Here is an 11,899-nt window from a genome sequence, read left to right on the forward strand (position 1 = left end):
ATATGACCACCTGAAGATTGAGTATGACAAGATGAGAGGGGAACGTGATACATTATTAGAGCAGTTAAAGAGGGTACAGGGTATCATGAATGCAGAAGATGTACATTCTCCAGATCTGTTTTTGAATGCAAATGACACTTCCCTAGCAGTGGGGGTGAATTAGCTTCAAACTGTAAACATGTAAATAGTGCTTTGTTTTAACTTCAAACAATGTTTAAGGACCTTGCTAATGAGTTTTTGTTGGAGAGTTTTTGTCTTTCAGATTTTGCTGAAGATGCTCGTTTGCATGTGAATAGCAGAAGCACTAGAAGTAACTGACATTGCTGGCTAGTGAGAAACGCTGAATAGACAATGTATCACTATACAAGGAATTATAAAGAATTCATGGACTCTCTCAATATTTATCAAGCAATGAACCTTTTTTCTTTTTTATTCAACACCCTAATTTTTAATTTTTCTCCCTTTTCCTGATATGTTTTGCTTTTCATTTTCATTCTCATTATGTTTTATTTCTTGAACTTTATCTTAAAATCAAAGAGAATCATTTAAACCTAAAATAATTTTCATAACATCTGTACATATTACATGATACATATTGATCAATATATTTGACATTTAAGGTGAGATGCTGCACAATGGCTTGGCATAGCATAAATTACTGGGTGTCTGAGTATTTGTATACTTAGACTGAGTAGAATAGTATGTTGGATGGTTTTCCTAAATTTATAAGAGGGGTAAGTGAAATTCATCACTCTAGTCATGATTTGAACTTTGTTAAATCAGTTGTTTATAATATGCTGAAGGCTATAACATATATGGATGAAAAAGAACTTTCTACCTTTCATGGCAAAAATACTGGCAAGAATTTCCACTGCCACCTTGTCTGGACACATGATCTGCTAAACACGGTTGTCAAGCTGATACTAAACCATCTTGTGGTCCCATTGAGGTGGAATTATGGACTGAATGATCCAATTAACTGCTCTATTGAAGGTAATTTATAAAAAGCAAATTGTGGCTGGCAATCAACAAATTCTGGTACTTGACAGGTACATAACATGTCATCATTGCTCAAATAGGAAATAGAAAGAAGCAGCTGTGAATTGTAAAATGCTTGCAAGATGGGCTACAGCTTTAAGCTCATGAATGTCAAGTGCAAGAAAATAGTTTGCAGCACAGAGTTTTTACTGCCGTATCCAAACCTTTTAACCTTGAAAGTGAGTGCTGGTGCATTGATGGTTCTTCTTACTATAAAGATGAAAGTAGAATGTTTGTATAAAAACATCTTTAAAAATGAAAAAGCTTGAGCCTGGAGATGAGAGAATCATGAACTTATGTGGATTGGAGCTCCCAGAGCATACCAAGTTTACTTTCAGTGAGATGGTGAAAGATGTGACCGAAGAATGGACTGTGACATCAGCTCGTCTTTGCGCAATATTCAAGATCTTGATGTGATATAATAAGGCCTACCAGCTATATGGGCCACAGATGTTTACCAAATCCCGTTCCAGTCATGGTCTAAAAGTTATATTAACTAATAACTGTTTCATGGGGATATTTTAGAGGCTGGTGAAGAGAGATGTAACCAGTTTCACATTTTATATGAGCCATTGTAAAACATTCAGTACCATAAGTCATTATGATTTTTTTTTGTTTGATTTATGGGTCAGTTCTAGTAGTTAGAACCGACCCAAGTGGGGGAATATGTTGTAATATGTTGGTAGATTTATGTGGGATTTTATATTGATGTTGATGTTAATATGCAAGAATACAGATTAGGGATGTAGGCATTCCGGGACAAGTCCATTCTACACATCAGAAGGGTGTTCAGGTGGTATCTGTTAATCTAATTACCTATATCAAAGGGGACTTGTTGATCAAAGGGGAAGTGGCCAAACAAAATTTACTCCACATATCAAAGGGGACAGATAGCCCAGAGTCACTATGTTAATGTTAATATGCAAGAATGCAAATAAGGACAGTTTATGACTACAGCTGTTTACGACTAGGGGTCATTGTCTGTCACTCTGAAAGACAGAAGCAGATCAAAAGCCTAAGTGGAAACGGCCAATCAAATTGCTCAGCCATTCAGTGTATAGGGAATATAATCTGGCGTTCAGTCTATTCACTCTCTGTGTGATTATGAAGGCACAGGTCTAGGAAAAATGGGACTCTGAAGGCTAGTATTATATTTACTCTGTTGGATTTTGTCATCTGTTGCAAGATTTTGTTCTGTGTTGGAAGTCAATAAAGTGCATCTCTCTGGAAGAATTGGGTTGCTGCGGAAGATTATAATAACTACTAATTAATTATCTACACACTATACTATATCACTACATCCACATGCCATTGAGGCTGTTGATGGAACACCTCTACAGCCTGCCCATGTGACTCATGAAACTGTTCTGTTGTCCATGGCCATAGGGGCTCTTCACCATGATATAATCCAATTACAAGTTATTTCCTCACCTAAGTTTCCGCTGGTTATTGGTTATCCTTGGTTACAGAGGCACAACCCCTCTTTTGATTGGCTCCGTGCTGAGGCTCTCTCCTGGTTGTCACAATGCAGTAAGACATGCTTCCAGAAGGTAGCCAAGGTCCTGTGCACCTCTTCACTCTCCTCCCTGCTGGAGGAATACTGCAATTTTAGCGATGTCTTTGACAAAGGTCAAGACGGTAGTTTGCCTCCACACCGGTCGTATGATTGCACAATTGACCTTCAACCTGGTGTCATACCCCCTCGTGGCTGGGTTTACCCTTTGTCAGTCTTGGAGGATAAGGCCATGGAGGAGTATGTTGCAGACACTCTTTCTTGAGGTTTCATCTGCAAATCCTCGTCTCCTGCTGGTGCTGCTTTCTTCTTTGTGAAGAAGAAGAGTGGTGAACTGAGACCTTGTATTGATTATAGGGGTCTCAATCGTTTCACAATTAAGAATTCCTATCTGATTCCGTTGATTACGGAGTTATTTGACCTCCTCAAGGGAGCAACGATTTTCACGAAGCTTGATTTGAGAGGGGCATACAATCTTGTGAGGATTAAGAATGGTGAATCGTGAATAACGGCATTTAGTACCAGAACAGGCCATTATGAGTACCTCGTAATGCCTTTTGGCCTTTGTAACGCCCTGGCAGTTTTCCAGGAATTTAGTCCCTGGAGAGCCACCACACAGATGTCTGTCGTGTGCTTCAGAAACTAAGAGAGAACAATCTCTATTGTAAATTGGAGAAGTGTGAATTCCATTGTGAACAGGTTAAATTCCTGGGTTATGCCATTTCCACTGCTGGTTTTTCGAAGGGGCCCAGAGAAACTTTCAGCAATCCTACAGTGGCCCCAACCCATGGGTTTACGTCCTCTGCAGCGTTTTCTTGGCTTTGCCAACTATTATCGGAAGTTTATTCATAACTTCTCGTCTCTGGTCAAGCCTGACTGGTATGACCAGAAAGGACGGTAACCCACAGAGTTGGTCTCCGGAGTCCATTAAGGCCTTTTAGAGTCTCAAGGCTGCCTTTGTTTCTGCTCCTGTGTTGGCACATCCTGACAATTCTGGTGGCCTAGTCTACGTGCTGATGTAACCACCTTCGTAGCTGCCTGTTCCCTGTGTGCTCAGAGTAATACTTCACGACACCTTCCAGTGGGCCTCTTACAACCCATACCCAATGGTGAGAGGCCCTGGACCCACCTGTCTATGGATTTCATTGTGGAGTTACCCAACTCCCAGGGCAACACAGTTTTCCTTATAGTGGTTGACCGGTTCTCGAAAATGTCCCATTGTATTCCACTTCTAAGGAACTGGCTTCCATTTTTGCTTGGGAGATCTTTCACTTACATGGGCTACCCAAGGTGATTGTCTCGGACAGGGGTAGTCAGTTTGTGTCCTGGTTCTGGCAAGCCTTTTTGCACAGTTGGGAATTCAACTTGCTTTCTCCTCTGTGTATCACCTGCAGTCTAATGTGGCCGCAGAACGAGCCAATCAGTCCTTGGAACAATTCCTACATTGCTATATTTCTGACCATCATAACAAATGGTCAGACCTCTTACTGTGGGCGAAGTTTGCTCACAATAGTGCCCTGAATTCTGCCTCCCGATTGTCCCTGTTTATGGCAAACTATGGTTTCCAACCTTCCATGTTGCCTGACTCATTTGTTCCACAGAGTATTCCTGCATTAGAGGAGCATCTCCGTGGTCTTCGTTCAACTTGGGCACAAGTCCAGGAGGCTTTGCGACATACTAATGATAGGTACAGACTCCATTCTAACTGCAGACGCCTCCCTGCGCCTTCCTGACAGGTTGGGGACAGGGTCTGGCTGTCATATCGCAACCTCCGACTTCGTGTTCCCTCTCTGAAGTTTGCACCTCGGTTTATTGGGCCTTTCCATATTCTATGCAGGAATAACCCAGTGGCTTATGCATTAGACCTTCCTTCTAATATTACAAATGTATTTCATGTCTCCTTATTAAAACCTTTGGTCTGCAACTGCTTTACCACCTCGGTGCCTCGTTCTCACCCTGTACAGGTTGAGAACCATGAGGAGTATGAAGTACAGTACATTGTTGACTCCCATAGGTTCCGTGGGTGCATACAGTACCTGGTGCTATGGAAAGGGTATGGTCTGGAGGAACGCTCTTGGGTCTCATCCTCGGACGTACATGCCCCTGTCCTCCTTTGTGATTTCCATAGATGTTTTCCTCTCAAGCCTGGTCATCCTCCAAGGGGGAGGGTTCATTGAGGAGGGGGTATTGTCAGGGCTGGGCTCAGCCCTTCCTTCTCAAATCTGGCAGCTCAGCTGTCAGCTAATTACCAGCTCCTATCTCTCCACAGTGACTCACCTGTTGATGATATCTGGCTCGTCTGTCCTGCCTACTTAAGCCGTCCAGTCCAGATGATCTCTGCCTTCGCCTTGGTCTCTAGAGATGCTCTCCTGTGTTCCTGTTAAAGACTTGCTTGGCTGACATTCCTTCTGGCTCCAGAACCTGCTTGCTGTTCTACTACGCTCTTCTCTGGCTCCCTGACGTTTTGGCTTGTCTGACTGTCCGTTCCGGTTCCTGAACTCTGACTATTTTTTGACTACGTTTACTCTGTTTACCTTTTTTTATTATTATTAAACTGTGAGATTAAACTGTACTTCTGTCTCAGTCTGTTTCATGGTTTCTGACATAGCTGCACACAATCATTGGTTGCTAGGATGGTGGCTGCATTCATTTTCTTTTTTCAGGCTAAGAACGTTTTCAGCAAGTACAAATAATACCTGTCGATCCGGCCAGAAATGCAGCGATCTTGTCACTTTCTGTGAGCTTAAAGTGTTTGTAACCCTAAAAAAAAGAAATCCTGCTCCCTTATAGCAGATTAAACAGCACAATGCTTGTGCTGTCTAATCTGCCCCTCTCTAAACTGTAAAAAACCTGGCTGATCCTGCCACTTCCTGCCCTCCCCCTGTAAACTGACCATGGTTTGTCATGGCTGCTAAGCCCTGACACCATGGTCAGTTTTATGTGCCTCAGTCATCCGCAGCTTTCCTCTGTCCTTTGTTCCCCCTCCCTCCCTGCCTGTCAGCTCCTGTGTCTGTGTGAGCCGTCTCCACCCCCCCTCCTGCCGCTATTAGCAGTACATAAAAATTTACAAACTGCCACTGGCAGCCCCTCTTCTTTATCCGGCGATAACTCACAGTATAAGTGTTTGTTTAAATCTATGCCTCTAAATACCTTTTTTCAGTTATCTTCAGGCCTGTCATGTAACTACCGGCTCTGCTACTTTGATCCAGGGCTACAGTGGGAGGTGCTGAGCGGCCAATATGGCGGTCATGTGACTCTCGGACGCTTTCCTACTATGATCTAGAGCTACAGTGGGAGGTGCCGAGCGGCCATCACGGCAGTCACGTGACCTACCAGCTGACGTCAGAGGGAGATCTTGGCCCCTCCTGCTGTGGCCCTAGATCGGAGCAGCAGAGCGGCCGGAAATCACATGACCGGCCTGAAGATACCTGAAAAAAAGGTATTTAGAGGCATAGATTTAAACAAACACTTATACTGTGAGTTATCACCGGATAAAGGATAGAGGCTGCCAGTGAAAGCATTTTGTAAGGTAACAACCAGTTTAAAAGAAAGCACAAAGAAGCTTATTTTTATTGTAAACTAATAGCCCCATCAATCCACCATGTAAGGAAGATGAATAAATGTAGACATATTTTAAGTCCAGCTTGTATGCCAACCTTGGCTGTACACATGACAGGACAGAGAGTGCATTATTTGCAGGATTGCTAGATGCAATTTGCAAATAAATGGAAAAAAAAAAACAGAAAAAAAGGAAACGCTGAAATGCAGCAACTATATCTAAGGACTGGTAAGCTGCAATATATTACATTTTTATTTTTGGGCTTAAATACACTTTATATAATCGATCCTTTAGTACTTTTTTAAACTCCATAAACCTTTCATTGTGATGAGAATGAACATCAGTAGGGAAGACTTATCAACAACACTAAAGCAAATAAAATGTGCTGTTATTGTGTGAACATGACAACCCGTTACCCATCACACAACATGGGACAAACATAGATCTATACTCAGACAAAAAAAAAGTTAACAAAAAAAACATATATTAATTTAAAAAATAATTGGAAACTTGGTCTTTTTTTTGCCATCACTCTTCTATGTTTTTATGTTTCTAGGATGCTGCTTATACTATGGTTTGCTAGTGTGTGCCAAGCAGTGAAATAAACAAATTCTGATGGTTATACTAGCAAAATGTTCTTATTCAAACTGTCAAAATGAAGATGCAACGTCTACATTTAAGAATTCTTGCCTTTCAGCATTTAGTCCTACCTGTATATTTTCAATGATTTTGGCATCTTCCTTCACATCTGGATGGATTGCAATCACAATATCTTCATATCCACCATCGTTAACTCTTACCAGAGATCCTATGGACATGCATGGTAAAGAACAGATCAGAAGGAAAATAAATGTGTTTTGAGGAGCCATGGTACACTTTGCTTAGCAGGAGAATCACTGCCTTCTTTTGTGCTACAAATGTATCTTATCACATGAACTTTGCAGTATTGCTACATTATGTTACGCACCATAAATATGACAATAATATGTCAGTTGCAGATAAAACAAATAAGGAAATAGCTGCTTAAATACTTATCAAAATTGTTTGCGATGAAAGATTGCTAGTTCTTTCTTTAATCTCAGTGTGATAATTTAAATCTAGTGACCCCATACACTTAGTGAAACAATTTAGACTTTACAATAGGTAACTTTGTCTTAATCAATATTTTTCCAGGCAGATGTGGCAAAGCTTAATTTTTTGTTTTACATTTCTTATTATGAACAAGAATAGCAGAGCCCATAGATATAGCAAGGCAGTGAAAGTTTCCTGTTTATGGTAATGAATAGGGAAAGGGAAGACTAGATATTCTTGGTGGGAACTTCCAGAATAGGCTTTGTACCCTGCCTAATTGATTGTTTCCCCAGACAGTGACTGACCTGGGTATCAGATGTGCCATCAACTGTTATGTGATGTTATGCTAATTTTGTATTAGTTTTATTTTATACATTTGTAGTGCTACCCCCAAATGGGGCTGCTGAATTTAACTGGTTCTCCCCCAAATAGCACAAGTGCTACCAGCCACCTAAGCAACAGTCTATCCACTCTGGCTACAAATAACCGTCTAGGGGTTGTCTTTATTTTTGTCGTTTATTGCTGATAGAATTTGTAACAGAAGAGGGGTTAGGGCGTGAGAGCCTTGGCATGCGATATTTCCAAAGAAACGCTCAGCAATAGTTAGCGATCAAAGGACAGTCTTTTAACAGCAGTAACAGTTGTACCTAAGAGTGAACAGTCTAAGGCCCCACAGCTGAAGACCACAGGGCAAGTCTTTGGGCATTTGGTTACCGTGTGCCAAAGTGCAAAATCAGTACCCAGTGCAGCATTCAACATTTAGTCTCAGGGATCAACTTAAAGTTGCTACTCACAAGTCTCCAGGACAGCTGCCTCCTTCCATCTTCCACCGCACACAACCCAGTGAGTGAGATGGTGCCTGTGAGGACTAAATTCTTTGTGGTGTGGTTCTGCTGTCAGCTCTGAGCAAAGTCCATTTTAGCTCTTGATCCTAGTGCTGGAGCCTCCTTTAGCAATTGTCTAGTCCATGGGCTGCCGGCAGCAAGAGCCCATGCGCTTCTGGAACACTCCTGGGGAGAAAAAGCCCTGCTCTCCATTGTCTCAGACTATTTATCCACACTCTGGCCCCCTTCTGCAAACTTTCCCTCTGGGGTTTGCCTGGAACCTGATAAATCTTCAGGCTGGGTGATTTGAATCTCCCGCCCTATGATCTGAAAGCTTCTTCCAGAGGCAGGAGAAAGCAATCAAATGCTCAGCCTGTGAGACACTGAACAGGCCAACCTGAACAATCACTGCTCCTTTGATTACAAAGGAACCCAAAAGCTAAATTCGCCTAGCCTCCTACGCTAGGAGGGTGCTACATATTTTTTATGTTTTTACCTTTTCTCTTTTGTTCATTGACAGACACAGCTGCTCTCCTTTTGATATACTTGGATTTTGCAAAAGCGTTCGATACAGTTCCGCACACACGGCTCATGTGTAAGTTAAAGTCTACAGGCTTGGAAATATTTGTTTGTAAATGGATAGAAAACTGGCTAAAAGACAGAATTCAGAGAGTAGTGGTTAATGATTCTTACTCTGAATGGTCTAAGGTTATCAGTGGTGTACCCCAAGGTTCAGTGCTGGGACCCTTACTCTTTAATATCTTTATAAATGATATTGGGTCTGGGATCAAAAGTAACATTTCTGTCTTTGCAGATGACACCAAGCTATGCAGTGGAATAACCTCCTTACAGGATGTCTCCAATTTACAAGCTGACCTCAATGCTCTGTCTAATTGGGCGTCTATGTGGCAGATGAGGTTTAATGTTGAGAAATGTAAAGTTATGCACTTGGGGGCTAAGAATATGCATGCATCATACATGCTAGGGGGAGTACAACTGGGGGAATCCGTAGTGGAGAAGGATCTGGGGGTTTTGGTAGATCATAAGCTCAATAATAGCATGCAATGCCAAGCTGCGGTTTCCAAAGCGAGCAAAGTATTTTCTTGTATTAAGAGGGGTATGGACTCCAGAGAGAGAGATATCATTTTGCCCCTGTTCAAATCATTAGTAAGACCCCATCTGGAATATGCAGTTCAGTTTTGGGCACCAGTTCTCAAAAAGGATATCAGGGAACTGGAGAAAGTGCAGAGAAGGGCAACCAAACTGATAAGAGGCATGGGGGAGCTCAGCTATGAGGAAAGATTAGAGGAACTGAATTTATTCACTCTTGAGAAGAGGACAATAAGGGGGGATATGATCAACATGTTCAAATATATAAGGGGTCCATATAGTGAACTTGGTGTTGAGTTATTCACTTTACGGTCAACACAGAGGACAAGGGGGCACTCTTTACGACTGGAGGAAAAGAGATTTCATCTCCAAATACGGAAAGGTTTCTTCCCAGTAAGAGCTGTGAAAATGTGGAATAGACTCCCTCCAGAGGTGGTTCTGGCCAGCTCAGTCGATTGCTTTAAGAAAGGCCTGGATACTTTCCTAGATGTACATAATATAACTGGGTACTAACATCTATAGGTAAAGTTGATCCAGGGAACATCCGATTGCCTCTTGGGGGATCAGGAAGGATTTTTTTCCCCTGCTGTAGCAAATTGGAGCGTGCTCTGCTGGGGTTTTTTGCCTTCCTCTGGATCAACTGTGGGTATAGTATTGGGTATATTGGATTGTACGATTTTTTTTTTTTTTTTTTTTGTTTTTTTTATGGTTGAACTGGATGGACTTGTGTCTTTTTTCAACCTGACTAACTATGTAACTATGTAACTATGATATTCATAACAGGGTTTTATAGTGCCACTTACCAGGAGAAGGACACTAGGCAGAAAAAAACTCAGCACTTCCCAAAAGCAGTCCTCTCTTGTATAAAACCCCCACCCACTGCATAGGTCACTTTCTGACTAGTGTTCAGTGGTATAGACTTATTTCCCTGCTGGGACTGTGGTCCCACTGATTTCTTTTTTAGTTTTTTCTTTTTCCTGCTGCGGAGATATTAAATCAACAACTGGAATGGCAACAAGCAGGATATTTGAAATCTATTTGCTCACCCCAGAACGGCCCACGAAAGCATGCAGACCTTTAGCTACATGCTGAGTCGGCTAAGAAAGCCCATCCTGGACCAGGACAGCCAGCGAGTTAAACGCCTCATGGGGACACATATGATCAGACACCTACAATCCATGTCATAGTGTTACCCTGGCCAACAGCCCCACACTTTCAGTGGTGAAGTGGATCTGTCTCGGGAGCTTTACCTGTATGCTCCACTTGTTTGGTAAGTAGATGCTCCCTTTTCCCTCCCCGCACACAGTGTGGGGTGTGAGTACTCCCTGAGGTGGTCGGTCCTGCAGGTCCCCCCCCTGGGGTTTTCCCTCCTGGCTGCATTGCAGGGCCTCTTACCCTATCTGTCATTACTTTCCTACCTGTGAATGGCTGAGCTTCCCTCGTGTCCCCCATCTCTGACTGCTTGGCTCCTTAGTTGTCTGTTTCAGCTCCCTGAGAGGATGGGGGGAGGTTGTTTTAGCAGGGCACATTTGGTACACTGTGGGGGTTGCTTGGGGCTCAGTGTGGTGTTTTTCTACTGTGGAGCTGCCATGTGCTCCTTTTGGGCCAGCAGCCTTTTTCTCTTAGACATGCCAGCCATATCCATGGAGGGGGACAGTGGCCATCTACCAAAAGACTGTACTGGTGGCCATTTTGCGGTGGACCAATATGCAATAGCCACCTATGGGGAGGCCATTATTCCCAGATGAAGCCACATGATGTGGCATAACACGTAGGGAGTGGCCGAGACCAGACGCATACCGGAAGTGACGTAAGAGAGCGCTGAACAACGCCGTTCTCTGTTCTATGCTTTGTTTTTACTTGTTTAATGTCCACGCATTTGGCACCTAATAAATACTTTTTAGCCCTAACATACTACACCTTTGGAGCCATTCTCTCTCTCTCTTCTTCCCCCCACCCTCTCTGTGTTATTATATTGGAGTGGAATAGGATGGTATGGTGGAGGAACAATTGAGTTGGAGTGGTACCTATGGCCCCATCAGCAGTGTGCAAATTAGAAAACGTTCCAATAGAAGGTTGTGGAGAGCCCACATCACTTGTTGATGCGATTTTCTTCTTAATATTAAGGTGAGAGTTCTGTGAGACTGGAATTCAAAGAGGCGGTCTGTGGAGTTATTTATGGATATTACTACACCATCCCCTTGCCCACTACATTATCTATGCATTGGATGCATCATTTTGTGAACATTTTGTGAACTTAGCACTACATTTTTTTCCCCTATAGGACATTTTTGGTCCTTCCTTTTGTTCATGTTATATCACCTTATAATTCAGGATTTCTATCATATTTGGACATCCATTGCACATATTTAGGATTATATATATATATATATATATATATATATATATATATATATATATATATATATATATATTTGTAATCACCTCTTGTGGAGATTTCATTGTATATCATTGCACTTTATTTCTACAGGTCATCATCACTTCAAGTGGTATCATACTATATTTGTGCACTTTATTTTTGCACTTTATTTACAATTTAGGAGAATTGTTACAGTGTTTTTGTAGTGATTTTTATTTGCTTGCGCGAGATCACTTTATATTTATATATCCTGTAGCTGCACGATTGTGGCCATCTTTTTGTCCTCTGGTGCTAGGGCAGAAGCTAAGGGTGGTCCTGGGACTCTCATGGACACATGCTTTCTACTAGTCAGGGGGGTAGTGGTGCACAGGGAGGTACAGCTTCTGGGGCAGTTCTGCAGTTAG

The 11,899-nt window shown here is 42.2% G+C and overlaps 1 protein-coding gene across 1 annotated transcript in view; it reads right to left on the reverse strand.

Moving 5' to 3' along the window:
• The window catches only part of LOC141103523 (calcium-activated chloride channel regulator 1-like), a 118,594-nt gene extending 111,615 nt beyond the window's left edge, over positions 1–6,979 (reverse strand). The window contains exon 1 of the mRNA XM_073593200.1: positions 6,821–6,979. Coding sequence (XP_073449301.1) covers positions 6,821–6,979 — 159 coding nt within the window. The remainder of the gene's footprint in view (positions 1–6,820) is intronic.
• Between the last annotated feature and the right edge of the window lie 4,920 nt (positions 6,980–11,899).

Source organism: Aquarana catesbeiana, linkage group LG07, assembly GCF_042186555.1.
Source record: "Aquarana catesbeiana isolate 2022-GZ linkage group LG07, ASM4218655v1, whole genome shotgun sequence".
NCBI lineage: Eukaryota > Metazoa > Chordata > Amphibia > Anura > Ranidae > Aquarana > Aquarana catesbeiana.